At 37.8% G+C, this 14,555-nt stretch overlaps 2 protein-coding genes across 2 annotated transcripts; both read right to left on the bottom strand.

The window, feature by feature from the left end:
* Positions 1 to 2,351: 2,351 nt before the first annotated feature.
* Positions 2,352 to 8,463, bottom strand: LOC145897276 (uncharacterized). Its single transcript, XM_082985483.1, has 13 exons — positions 8,039 to 8,463; positions 7,838 to 7,959; positions 7,311 to 7,388; positions 7,107 to 7,259; positions 6,744 to 6,902; positions 6,461 to 6,647; positions 6,219 to 6,358; positions 5,992 to 6,132; positions 5,249 to 5,455; positions 4,960 to 5,119; positions 3,895 to 4,110; positions 3,555 to 3,692; positions 2,352 to 3,270 (listed from the first exon to the last, which is right to left on the bottom strand). The coding sequence occupies exons 1-13, from the start codon at positions 8,070 to 8,072 to the stop codon at positions 3,107 to 3,109; spliced, it is 1,899 nt and encodes a 632-aa protein (XP_082841609.1). The 5' UTR covers positions 8,073 to 8,463; the 3' UTR covers positions 2,352 to 3,106.
* Positions 8,464 to 9,395: 932 nt separating this feature from the next.
* Positions 9,396 to 14,127, bottom strand: LOC145897275 (uncharacterized). The gene is made up of 12 exons (XM_082985482.1): positions 13,959 to 14,127; positions 13,717 to 13,794; positions 13,499 to 13,651; positions 12,771 to 12,929; positions 12,489 to 12,675; positions 12,185 to 12,342; positions 11,759 to 11,899; positions 11,219 to 11,425; positions 10,990 to 11,149; positions 10,525 to 10,743; positions 10,241 to 10,369; positions 9,396 to 9,990 (listed from the first exon to the last, which is right to left on the bottom strand). The coding sequence occupies exons 1-12, from the start codon at positions 14,124 to 14,126 to the stop codon at positions 9,827 to 9,829; spliced, it is 1,923 nt and encodes a 640-aa protein (XP_082841608.1). The 5' UTR covers position 14,127; the 3' UTR covers positions 9,396 to 9,826.
* Positions 14,128 to 14,555: the final 428 nt, after the last annotated feature.

Genomic DNA, 14,555 nt, shown 5'->3' with positions numbered 1-14,555 from the left:
AGTAACCATCTTTTCCGCCAAACAGCCAGGTACAAATAACTGGAGACAAACAAGTGTGGAACACAGCAAAATCGTCAATAGTCCCCAAAGTCTTACTAAAAACGTACTTTCAAGTTGTTTTATTATTCGTCTTGCAAATACATGTAATCTACAAACACCTTATTTGGAGCACTTCTCCAATCAACCTGGCGTGCAAGCAATGACGCTAAATTGATGCAGGCGTCGTTTTGTGCTTAAAGAGGTAAAGTTAACGCAGTCAATATTGCTCGCACTACTTCTTGCATATCGGTGGATCGGCACAGAGACTTTAACTTTGAACAGCTGCGATCGAAATTAATGCAGCGACCAATGTTACCTCGCCACAACATCCAGGTAAGCAGTTGTATCTGGATGCAGTGTTTTTTAAGTTTACTTCAACGTAGAAAGAGTTGACATGGTCACAAGGAAACTTTGCGGGCTATAATTCTATAGTAATTTAGTTGCGTCATGACGCTTTGCCCACATGCAGTTCATTCTAGTACTGATGATGAACCTAGTTAGAGTTCAAAACGTCTACTAACTATGATCAATACCATATTATCTTTAATGTAGTTCTTGTTATAGGTTTACGAATTTGGCGAGACCGACATGCTATATTTGATATTGATGTAAGGTCTCTTGTATATTTTTTAAAGGTTTGTACCCAAGCAACAGTCAATGTGTGTGGCAACTCACAAAGGCATTAAGCGGAGAAAACCCGACAATGCTAAAGCTCACCTTTGACAGGTTAGTTTGTGAAACTTCAGTATACACTAACAGCTTTACCATTATAACCGAAATTAGTGACTCTCCAGCATTTAAGTGTAACTGTGCACAAAGTTATCTTTTGTACATTGACGTGTCAAGATTCCTGAGACTTTTGCATTTATATATTTATGGATTGTCCTGCTTTGGCACTCTTTGAGAAAACTGACGCTTCTATTATAACGTATAACGAGCTTTCGCGAGTAACCCTCGCTTCATCATTACATTAGTTTGCTCCTGCGGCATCGTTATTCATATATTTAAATACCTGAGACTTTTGATCAACTTTAAATATACTAAATGTTTTGCGCCTGATTAATTGCTTTGTACAAAGCTACCCTCTGAACGCGCTGGACAGCTTTGACAGCTTTATTTTTCTCTCCTGTAGTCTCGACGTAGAAATGGGAAATTCATGCAACAAGGATAGAGTTCTGATCTACCCTGACTATGACGTCATAAACCCGGAAACTAACATTCGAACCTTCTGCGGTTTCAACTCATCTTCGAGCGTGGTTCGAGCAAGATATCAAATGCTGGTTGTGTTTCAGTCGGATGAAGTTGTCCAAGGCCGAGGTTTTCTTATCAATCTCCAAGTAGAAGAAGTTGTTTGAAGAACTTGTTTTTAGTATTGTACATTTGTGTGAACTGTCTGTTATGGTGCATATAAGCACGACTCCATTGATGACAATTCAATGGTAAAGGTTTCCATGGAATAGGTTCAAATGTCACGTTAAACTTAAAATCGTTGGTTTAGTTATCAGCATTGTACTGATGACATATACCTTTACACAAGAGATTGCTTTCTATCGAATTTCAAAGCATTTCAAAAGGAAAAAATGTATAGCCCAAATACTCACGACTTTTGTATAAGCTGTAAGTTTGTGGGTTTTTTAAGAGAACAGTCTAGGAAAATAAGAGTGTGCTTATGTTTTCATGAATGCGTAGTGTTGGTTATATAGAGTACAATATATTCAGGGTTTCCAGTGGCCAGGACAAAAAAGTAAGCACGTTGCATTTTTGATGCCGAACATGGATTTATTTCAAAAATTTTGCCTGATTTCGGAGGACATTGCTTGTGTGGTGTGAAATATGGATTTCAGTTAATTTTAGCCAGACTGGTCCGTCCAAAAACGCAAATTCGCTAATGATCCGTATTTTATGTGAAAAAAAAACGGGTATGCGTTATACGCAATCGAGCTCATTCCACAGCTAAGTTGGCGTTGGGCCTGGTTAGCCCAGGGTCGTGAGTTCAAACCTCACCGAGAGCTTAATTTTTCAGATCTCGCTCGATCTTGTAGGGAAACACAAATATTACCAACAAGCAGCACGTTTTGGTGACCCTGTGAATATTTTTTATTTGTGTTTAGACGTACCCATGCCGTTGTGCGTCTCTAAACAAAAAGGGCCATCAACGTAGCTGATAATAGCCTACAAAAGTCTCACAATTGAGTCTACTGAGACTCACAATTGTATTACAAACCCTGTATATTGTCTTACAATTGTATCACACACCCTGTATATTAAGACGACTGTCATCACTTCCGTGCTCACCACATAAACTACAAGTCATGGTTTATTATTTGTAAGTTTTTACAAAAGAACAAGAAAGTACGAATACTGAAATCTACACATACTACGCTTTAATAATATGAGCAGTGTTTATAAAATGTTCAGAAACAAACGTAAGGTACTGAGAGACGTGTGTTTGGCAGGAACTTATAAAACGCATAGTTGTAAAAACATAGGATGGAATGTAACTGCACAATAAAGGGTAAAGGAAACACAATGCTGAATAAAAGAATACAGTGATTAGTTTCTGTGAAGTGACCAGGTGCAATATAGAGTAAGCATGAACAGCTAAAATTTACCACAATCAAAAATTGCGCTATTGATGCAAAAACTAGTGCGTTTATGCCAGTGCTTCCTAATCAATGGAATACTTTTTAAAAAAAACTAGAACTAAGACACATTTCGATCGGTTTGAAACTATTCCAGCCATTACGTTTAATTGCGTCACAAAAACTGCACAAGCTATAGATTTTAACGCGTTTGTTCTCGAAAGATGTTAGAAGCAATATATCGTGCACTACTTAAATGCGTTGTCGCGCTTTTCCATTTATGGTTACCATTTTTGCATACAAAGAGGAGGGGTTGTAATTGTTCGTACGTCGTAACACTATAATCAACATAGTTTCGCAATAGAGCGATTTTGAGGTAAAACACAACTATTGTAGCTATATCATATCATTTAACGGTTTGATTGTGGCGGAAGAAGATGAGGCAACTTCTGTACATTAAAATCATAGTCAGTACACCGAAACTCTCACAGTCCCTCAAGTGCATTGGTGAAGTGCATCATTTGCAACAGGGTGAGTTTGAACTCCTGTTTGACGCAGTTGTAATAAACGTCAGGAGAACGCTGTAGCATTTTGCTGAGAGCTGCCAGAGCCGAACCGTCAAACGAATTTATCGATGGAGCAAAGTTGTCTTGAAAAAACATAGAGTTCGCCAATCTTAATGCACCGATAATATTTCTTTCCAAGTTTTTAGAGTCACAACAAGATGGGTTTAGCTGATGTTGGACAAAAGCCCTTTTAAGTACTATATCATGAATATGTAATGAGAATGACTGGCGGAGTATGTATATACAGAAATTGCGCAAAACAGATGTCTTTTTAAAAACGTATCAAAGGTAATACATGACGAGTTAATACGTCACAAACGCTTTTTTGGAAAAAATGTCGAGGTTATTGTGATGTCATAATACACACCTATGCCGGACTCCTTCGCCCATTTGGCAACTTCGTCTTTCCCCCACTTGCGACAAGCCGGATTCACGACAGGAGATACACTGGTCTGCCGACCTGCAGCGGTTCGTGGAGGAGCGGAAAAGGTCGGTGCATCAACCACTGTTAATGCAAATAAGAGTAATGCTGTGTTTCTCAACCAGAGGCCCATGGTCAACAAGGTGTAAAAAGTGACACATAAAAAGCATAGCAAAGCTAACTGGATATTGGGCCATGAAGTTTAAATCACAAGAAGTGTTTTCTCAGAGAACCTAAACTAATTTCATTAAAATATCATTCAACACGAAACACAAACACCGTTTACCGGTAATATTTTCGTTCACCACTGACGGAGATGACCCCACTTTGGTGTTGATGCACTTCAAAATGTTCGGAAACTTGCTTTCTTGCCAGTTGTCGCGACTAATATCGAAATACAACTGCATTCCAAGGAGAGCGCCCAACCACCCGTCTGGTTTGTATTTCTCTTGTACCAATAAGTGGACGATCGGCTTCTCAAGCTTGTACGCATATTCCGACTCTGTTACAATTGAAATAAAGTTTAGTGGCTTCCCCAACAACAGAGCGCGCAAATTTGCAAATCAAGTCCAATTAATTGGTTTTGTGCAAAAGACTGCAGCGTAAATAAACTTAACATTCTAAAGTTCAAATGACATGAACCCCGTTAAAACAATGGAGGCGGAGGCGTCAGGCGCCTATAATGCTGAAATATAATGCATGAGTCAGCCGTCATCTTGTGATATCAATGATACAATAAGGGTTCACTAAGGGTGGAATGCAGAAACCCCGCTTAACTTATGACGTTTTAGGTGGGGTTTTAAGCCGAGCTTAAAGTTAAGTTTCTGCACATAGCCACTCACAACTTACAGGACTACATGTTTATCGAAAGTAGCAGGGAGGTATTCGCATTTACTACAAAGTAAGGCTGCAACCGAACGTTTTGAAAATTGTGCTAAACAATAGCAAATGGCTGACTATATGCTTGGTCAATTCATGTCGTTCGTTGTGAGGAGCCCGGGAAACGGAACGTCATTTCGACAGGTTTCGCAGTTCAAAAGCCGGTATAAACGTGTGCCGTACTGTTGGCAATTTGCGATGAAACGACGCCCTATCACAGGGGTGCATAACGAGTTTGTACCCATAAAACATGTAGATTTGCGGTAATTGTGAGAAAATGTATCTTATCCACTTTTCTTATATATTAAGGTTGTTTTATACAAACAAATGATTTTTTAATGTGATGATATATCACAAGAAGAGTACTGTCTTTAGCTACTTTAGATTGACATTGTGGAGGTGAAAATATTACTGATCCACTGGTATTACATAAAATGTATGGTTGCGGTTTTACTCCCCAAGCATAAATTACCTGTCCTGCAGGGATTGCTGTTCTTGTACCTTTCCGTCATCGCAACCACAACCACACTGGCATTTTGCACTGCTTCAGCCATTGCAGATAATATTGATCCTTCCATTCTGTCCACGTCCAACCAGACAGTATGTCCGCACTGTTGCAGCATAGTGCGTAGCTAAAAGTGGATTCGATTCAAAATGACATTTTGGGGCTGATAGTGACACATTGACGACAAAATTTTAAACAAATTCAAAATAATAAATAAGTGTTTAACATTAGAATGCCAAAAATGAATAAACCTTGCCTCCAAAATTGTGTCCTGCACATCCCACTGATAACTTATCATGATGTGGGATTTGCTTCCTGCATTTTTTTCCTTTTCAGGAGTCGCCTGTTTAACCTCACTTTTTCCTTCTATCACGAAGAGTATTCCATCACATGAACGGAGAATCTTTTTGTCACTTTTAGAATCCTTTGCCAAATAATGCACTCTTTTAAGGAGTCCAGGTTCCTGAAAAAATCCTTTATAAAATACCAACTGGTGTTTGTTCATGAAATCATCTTAATTTAATTGAGGCAATTGGGTTATTTAGATAATATTTTAAACGCATGTGCAAATACAAAAGGTAATTATTGTTCTGTCATAGGTGTCTGTATTTCCGAGTTCACACCATGCAATCTTGGGGTAATTTCCAAGTTTATTCTTTTCAAACTTTTTTTTATAAATTAAAATTTTACATCCAACGCATTTGCTTAGTAAATAAAGATGTTGTTGAGTGAGTACAAAACTGTTGATGTAGTGACTGAAGCTCACATCAAAGGGAAGAATTCAGAAAATGTTAACACAACAATAAAAGATAAAGAGCCTAAAATAACACAAAAAGCAGTTGTGTTGTAATAGTCATGGCATTTGTTGTTCACTTGAGGTAAGCTTTTGTGTTTCTAGCTTTCCTAAGCCTAAAATTGCTATTCACACTCCACAATAACATACATCAGAAAGTAGAAACTTAACTATTGGAGAAAAGAACTTGCAACAATGGTTTTTACTTGTTTTATTGGGTCATGATTTTCTTCAAGAAAGGAAAGGGTCCATATACATTCCAGTGCCACTGAATGTTCCTCCGAGGAGAAGTCATCGCATAACATGTTTCCCAAAAGCGGAAGGACACCGGCTTGAACAATGTATAACTACAGGAAAAAAAATCGATGGTGTTTGAAACAAAGATTGGGTTAAAAAACAAAGAACTTGTTTTCCACATTGTGAAAGTACAAACCTTGTTTTTGTCATTCAGTGCTAGTTTGTTGAGTCCCATTACTGTTTCAGTGGCGGAAAATGAATAGGTCTTGGCAACATGATTTGGTGCCTCTATTGCACTTTTTAGTAACTTTACGATGAATCCAATGACACCAGCACCTAAAGTAGTATATTCTAGCTATAAAAACCATTTAGTTCTTTTGTCTTTTTTCTGTGTATCCCAACAACATATGTAATGTGTAAAAAAAATTCACTGATTACCTGTCATTATTTTTTCATTTTCTTCATCATTGACACAGTAAGCCAATATCAACATAACCTTTGCCTTGATAATTAGAAACTTTGACTGGTGGTAAGCCAGGATCTTTTGGATTCCAGAATTTCTCCTCACCAATGTACGATTGGCATTGTAAAGTCGTAATATATTGTGAAGAAAACCCATTGTAGCCTGGAAAATAAATATACATTACTTAAATTGGCAAATTATGTAGGCATTTGTGGAAGGCTCTTAACAGTAATTTAATCCCCTTAATGTATAAGTTACCTTCATCAAATATCTCATTTTGTTATCTTCAAGATCGGCAACTGCAGTTTCTGAAAGACTGAATTCTCTCATACAACGCTCAACAGCCTTTTCCTGCTTGTAAGCAGCAGCACAAAAGCTGACACATTGGTCTGAGTAATTCCAGCAGATTATTTTCATCTGCAAAGACAAGAGGTTTAGTACTGATAATGTACACAGTTAGTGTTCAAAACGTCCACTTAACTTGACATTGATTAACAGCATATTAGCTTTGACTTTATAATCAAAGTAATTAACTCAAAGTATTTTGCACACAAGAGGTTTATTAAGGCTATGGTAAACAGTTTTAACACCAATATTAAACAATCCAACAGTAGCATGTACCACTTGGTATGCTTGGGAACTGTAATAATTATCTTTTTCTTCCTCTGTGTTGTGGCAGTAGTCCCATATCCTTGTAGTCACATCCATAAATTGGTGTTTCACTAACAAATCACCTACAGCTATTATGTACTTTTTGTCATCTTCAAAGAAGGCCTAAGGAAAGTAAAAAAATTAAAACTCGAAACAATGTTTTAAATTGAATACCTTGAGGGTTTCTTTCATTATACTTTGACCATCTTCATCCCATGGAGTTGCACTGTTTTTCAGATCAATGATAGAACTCTGATTTAAAAAAATAGCAAATTTATAGTACAAAATCATGCGCAAATTCATTGATAAAAGCCATTCATCTTAACTTTCTTTGCAATATAAACATGACACATTGCAAAACATGCAAATATTCACTTTCAGCTAAATAAATGGAAGAAAACATTGGAACAATCAATTTCAGTTTTATTGTCTAACACACTTTATTGTTTTCTTCTGCCATGTGCTTGTATGATACATGTGCAGTTTTCATTTTAAATAGCAGACAGTTATTTTTAGGCCTAAAAACTTTGAAATATGAGAAAATTTACAAACTTATTTTATCTGAAAATAATGTTGTGGTAGCCTTTTAACTTCAAGTTTACATTTATATTGTCTTTATTTCATGACAGTGTTTGGCGTAGTGACTGTTTTTACATTTTTGTTCCAACAAGTGTGGGCTTATGAGGTAAAAAAACACTTACTTCAACTGTTTTTAAATATTCCGCTTCATCAGTTGACAAAATTTCCTTGCCTTTCAACGTCTGAATAGTACGTACCTCGGGTTCCATAGTTTTCTGTGCTGGTGCAGTTGGCGGAACTAAAGCTGCAGCGAGTGATGTTTCGGTTTCGGGTTTAAGCCATTGCGTATACAAAAAGCAGCCACTGCGCGTGGGTTATCTTACCTTCCAACTCTCGTTTGCTTGGCGTGCTTCCCATCAGGGCTGCCAGATGGTTAAAACACTTGACGGCCAATTTTTTTTTCTCTTACGGCCAAAATTCGGCCAAATCACGTTATAAGTTTGATGATTTCTACAAAAACGACTACATAGCCGGAAATAAATTCGTAAATTGTATGTTCAAAACACTGTTATCTATATGCTTATCAGTGGTTTCAAAACCGGTTATGTTGCTAAAGCATTACGATTGCAGCATAATTCTTTACCAACTCAGTCAAGATTAGTTTATGACGTAACAATTTTTCGGAGACATATTTATGACAACACAATCGTCCACAAATCTGTTGATAACCTGAAACCAGCAATGCCTTTTGTGGATTTATATAGTACCAAGTGAAATTCGGCCAAATTCGGCCAAATATCTGCCTTACGGCCAAACGATTTTTTCGCGGCCAGGCCGATTTTCAAACGGCCAGGCCGATTTTCAAACGGCCAAATTTCTGGAATTTGGCCGTGAAGACGGCCAAATGGCAACCCTGCTTCCCATACCGCTGCGATCACCATCGTAAGTCGTAAAGCTACCTTGGTATTCGTTTGTGCGCAGGAAAAGAGGCCGCCGTCGTAAATACAGCCCGCATACCTGGCTTCAGTGGTCACCCGTGACAACAAAGCCTTGGATTTTGTGCGCATTGAAGCGAACCCAAAGATCATGTTTGTAAACCAAGAAAGCAATATCATGTCTTGATCTTGTAGCACGCATGGCCCCTGTTGCAGCGCCTAGCGGTGTATCTATCAACCGAATTATAATTCTATTATAGAATATTATGTGTCTTGCTGAATTGGTGTTATTGTTCTGATCTGCTCCATATCAGATAACTGTACATGCTTACCAAGTTATTTTATTACGTCATCACAGTATGTCGTGACCAACACTGTTGCCATTCCCATCGCCATCGTGGCAGCACGCAGTAAAATTAATCACATGTTCTCTACACTATCGTGGCAACTGAACGTTTTAGCAAAACAAAACTCTCTTACAACATTCTTGTGACGTGTGTCTATAGCATAGGCGTCGATTTAGGGGTGACTGGGGTGAAATGTCACCCCTCACAAACAAATAGGGGTGACAACGTGTGTAATGTCATCCCTGGATTTCATTTAAATCAAAATTTATAGTCAGAAAAACCACATATATCCTAGTTTCAAAAGACCTGTATTATCACCGTCACAATCATGACAAACACATGGGACTCGTGGATTGTTACGCAGCGCAGCAGTTGTTGTAACATAATGGTGAGAATCGGCATTGTTACGTAATAGATTTGTATGTCACTTCAAAATTATTAAATCTGCAATAGACCGAGTGAAACAAAAGTGTGCCGCTTTCAGTAAGGGTGTCCAAAATAAAATTGTTTGACACGAAACGGAATTTGCGTCGTTTGCCTATGTTTACGGCGATACGACTGACCAAATGTTTTTTGCGTGTTTCTAAAACTTGGAAAGGTCACCCTTAATATTTTACAAAAAGTTAAACAATCGACGCCTTATGGTATCCAGTGTTTTTGAAACTAAACATTAACATAAAATACACCAATATCTAGAATTTTTAATGCAAGTAAGTCGTGGTTGAGTTCCCAAATAAGCATTATATGCTACAATGAACTACACACAAATACATTTGTACAAACAGAAAAGTTCAAGATTTGCGAAGTTAAGGCTAGTTTGAAAATATCATTGCGTGCTGTTCGTCTTCAGAATTGCCACTAAAACCGATTGTGTCTGCAGCCGAACATCTCACAGACTCTCCAGGGCATTTGTAAAGCGAATCATATCCAGGAGATTTAGTTTAAATTCGGTCTTGACGCAGGTGTAGTAGATATCAGGGGAACGGTTTAAGATTTTTATGAGACCCTCAAGATCTGGTCCGTCGAACGATGATATCAGGGGAGACAGTTTTTCTGCAAAATATTCGTGCGAAATCAACTTATAGGTTGAGCAAAGGTGGAGGTTATCCTTTTTTCGCGATTGTTGTTTCCCACATGCTGTGGTGCTAATGATAAACAGTATAGGCTACAATTGTACTGAAAATCGCACTATATACTGTTAATCAACAAGTCATAGTACCCGAAAATAATAACCTATACAAGCTTGAAATTGTATAATGCAACTTTAGGATAAAAAGATGAACCGGCTTTATGAGTGACTTACCTAAACCACAGCCTTTGGCCCACTTGGTAACTTCCATCTTACTCCATTTACAACAAGCCACATTGTTGTTAGTCTCGCCAGTATGTCGACTTTTTTGCGGTGCGGACGATTTGGCCGGCGCATCAACCACTGCATGTGTAAATAAAATATCCTTAAATCAGTTTCCTACCATTTTGGAGTTTTACGACGTGAATCGAAGTACATTAAGGCACAAAATCCAAGCATCTTCAACTACTTTAAAAATGTTTGTGTTTTAACTGTAGTAACAAATTTAAACGACTTGCCTACAACATTTTCTTTGACCTTCTCCACAATCGCTGGACTCGTTTTCGACTTGATTCTCTGCAATACGCTGGGAAATTTTGTTTCCTGCCAGTTGTGCACGCTGATGTCGTAATACAACTGCGTTCCTAACATAGCTCCCAACCACTGATTCGGATTGTAGCCTGGCTCCAACAGCAAAAAAACAGTCGGTTTCTTGAGCTTGTATGCGTATTCCGCTTCTGTGGAAACAAATGCGGATTAGAAACCGGTTTGGTAAATGCGAAATCGGACGGTTAGTCTGTTAAAGTGTATTTGCGAGCATGTTATTAAAAACTGCGGTAACATGTTGAATGGTTAATTGGATAAGACATTAAAGTAATATTTTTGAAAAACCACATGAAAAGCCTATTTTAATAGCGCAGAAAAAGGTTTTTGTTGCGTTGTGAAGTGTAGTCACAAAATCTTACAACGTAAAAAATTTATACCGGTTCTGCAAGGGCTGCTGTTCTTGTATTTTTCGGTTATTGCTATAACAATTACACTGGCGTTCTCAACCGCGTCCGCCATAGCAGATAAAATGGATCCCTCCATTTTGTCGACATCCAACCACACTTTATGTCCGTGCTCTTGCAGCATGGTGCGAAACTATAACAGTAAATACAAAGACAAATGTGGGTTTTACCTAGTCAAAGAAGGACATTTTTACATTTGTACCTCCAAAATTGTATCCTGTACGTCCCACTGGTAACTTATCATGATGTGTGATTTGCTGTCAGAATTATGTTCAGTTTTCGAGATTTTAGGTTGAGCTTCACGCTTTCCTTCGATTACAAACAGGATGCCTTCGCAAGATCGCTTCATTTTGTCGTCGCTTTTGGGATCTTTAACCAAGCGACGTACGCTGTTCAACAAAAACGGCTCCTGCGACATTGGAAATATTCTGGACTTCAATGACAAGTGCCTTTTTTTGCATTCTATTCTATTTAAATAAGCGATATATTTCTAATGCCTGCAAGCACATGCAAAATATATATATCTCGGAAAAGCGTTAAACGGACGACTTAGGATTATTTACACGAGTTGTTATTTACCTCAATTAAAAGAAAACTACAATTCAACAAATTAAAGAACAAAAAGCACAAAAAGTAACATAATAATGCAAAACTGTAAGATATATCTTCAAAGTTGTTTTACGGCGTTGGTACAGGTTAAAAACAAAGAAATGGTAAAAATATAATTTTTTTTTTCATTTACCTTCTTAATGGGTTGTTTGTTCTCCTTCAGAAACGAAAGTGTCCATATACATTCCAGTGCTACAGCTTGCTCTTCCAACGAAAAATCATCATCAAGCATTTTTGCCAACATCGAAATAACGCCGGCTTCGACAATGTACAACTACATACAAGTTACGACGTTTATGTCCAAAACACAGACGAATTTTGTCGGTTTGGGAGCAACTTATTTGTTTTATTTGAAACAGAAAGGCTGGTAAAACTATTTTTCTCCTTTTTTATGTGATTTTCAAACAGTGCTTCCTAAAACATATTTTTTAACTTAGAACACAGTAATGGTTATAGTTTAAATGTGTTACCGCATGTACGTGTATGAATGATTATCCAATATGTCATTCAAAAAGTGTTTGCATCGTTGCAAAACAAATTACTGTAGCCTATTACATACTTTGTTGTTATCATTTAAAGCAAACTTGTTCAATCCCATGACAATTTCAATGGCCGAAAAAACACATGCATCTGAAGACGTATCTGTTTGCGCAAGATGGTTTGGAGACTGCACGGTCCGTGCCAGCAAGTTTGCGAAGAACTGAATAACGCCAGCACCTACATATTGGTGTGAATTGTAAAAATCTTTGATTGTCATAACATTTGTTTGAAAGAAAATAACCTGCGTTGCAGGCTAACCTTCGATGAATTGTGTAAATACTGTTTTGGTCTAACATTATGCATTTCTTTCAATATTTACTGACCTGTCATGATTTGATCGTTTTCTTCTTCGTCAATACAATAGGCCAAAATCAACAGAGCCTCTGCTTTGATGATGACGTAACTGGATTGGTGAAACTTTAGAATTTTTTGAATTCCCCCGTTTTTGCGTACGAGCTTTCGAATGGGATTGTATTTTCGTAGGCTGTTGTGAAGAAAGGCCATTGTTGCCTGCAAAAAACCACAAGACAAAGATTAATGTTTTTTTTTCGATAAAAGACAACAGACACTTATAAAAAAACTTTGGCCGTTTGATTACTAATTACAGTCATAAGACGTCTTGCGTGGTTGTCTTCTAAATCAGCAAGTGGTGTTTCAGAAAGCGTGAATTCTCTCATCCAACGATCAATTAGTTTCTCTTGCTTGTACGCAGCTTGGCAAATGTTCAAGCACTTATGTGAACAATTCCAACAGATCATTTTCATCTGCAAATATAACCTAAAATTGATGCTGCTAACTTTGAATTGTACCAGAAAAACATATTAATTTAAACACAATATGTCGGGCAGTAACATAATACAAGATGCTCAAGGTTGAACAAACAAACGTGGATTATATACTGTCCATACATTTTGTATGTCTTGGTCATTTATAAGTGAAATAGAAGTCAATCATGCAAAATTAACCGTAATGTTTTCATTACAACAGATGGAAATAGTTAGGGGTAAAATGTCTTTTTAAAAAAACAATAAATTAGTTCTGACAGTGGCAAACTCAACACAATATAACTGTGACGTAAGAAACGAACATTAGCGTATGTGACAACATAATGTAACCGATAACAGTGAGGAAAACAAAAAGACAGACGCTCTTGATTATTTGCTCCCTCCTGTGTGCATTGAATTTTATGTCATTTTAAGCATAAGAAAACTTGACAAAATTGTGCCGTTATATGTACATATCTCGATACCCAAACAAATAGTCTGGTGACCTAAAATACGGTCGCGATAAACCATTTGTGGCGCCCTGGTTTAGGACACAACTGTGCTATTACCCATTCGTAGGCTTTGGAGTGGTAATAATGCTCATCAGCATCATCCGTTGTATGGCAGTGGTCCCAAATTCTGACAGCCACATCCAAGAAATTATGCTTGTGCAAAATATTGCCGACCGCCTCAGCGTACTTAAACTGGTAGGCAAGCTGTACCTGATGCACAAAAACTGATGTTAGACAGTTGTGCGGCCCATTTACATCTTCAGTTTGACACAAACCTCCAAGACTTTGTACAGTGTTTCTTGGCCATCCTCATCCCAAGGGCTTTTACTGTTTTTCAGTTCCACGACCCCGCTCTGTTGAAAACATTTAAGTTTTGTATATTTTTGCTAAGATATATAGGTACCACAAGCCAGAACACGATCTATTTTCTGCAACAAGCCAAGCTTTAAACGCACAGCTGTAGCGATGAAATGTTCACAGCACAATTTAATATATTGCAATACTTAACAACACTTACTTCAATCTGCTTCAAGTATGCTGTTTCTTCCTTCGACAAAGGTATATTACAGTTCATTATGTCAGTTCCTTTAGTTTGCAATTTTTGAATTTGTTGTAAAGTGGACCAAGCTGCTAGTTTTGCAGTTACTCTACCTTGTACCTTTTTCTTGCTTGCTGCCGTTCCCATATTGGGCCTTGTTACATATTGTTGGTAATGTTGTTGGAAACTCGTATATAAATTATTCTTATAAATATACCTCAAACTGGGACTTTCCGCGTGTCGTTGGCAACGGGTTTTGTGTACAATTCTGCCCTTTGAGCCAAATGGAGCAAATTGTTTGCGTAACCTGCAATTTTGACCATCACATCGTCCAAGTGCTGATCCACCAGATGATCCCAAGGTAGCCGTCTGTATTCTTTAGCCCTGAAGTTATATAGGGTTTTCGGAGGTATGAAATTATTGGATTCGTCAGGAATTTTGTTGTCAGTAGTATAGGTCTACGCGAAACATCCAACCACGTCCCACAAAAGGGGGTGTATCAGCTGCTGCGACGCCCATACAAGTCGGGGCGTATATGACTACCAAAAGGGGACCAATGAATATTATTGTTTGCAT

The sequence above is a fragment of the Ascidia mentula genome, chromosome 4 (genome assembly GCF_947561715.1).
Source record: "Ascidia mentula chromosome 4, kaAscMent1.1, whole genome shotgun sequence".
Taxonomy (NCBI): domain Eukaryota; kingdom Metazoa; phylum Chordata; class Ascidiacea; order Phlebobranchia; family Ascidiidae; genus Ascidia; species Ascidia mentula.
The sequence above is the reverse complement of the archived record's forward strand: the minus strand, read 5'-3'. Positions and strand labels throughout refer to the sequence as shown.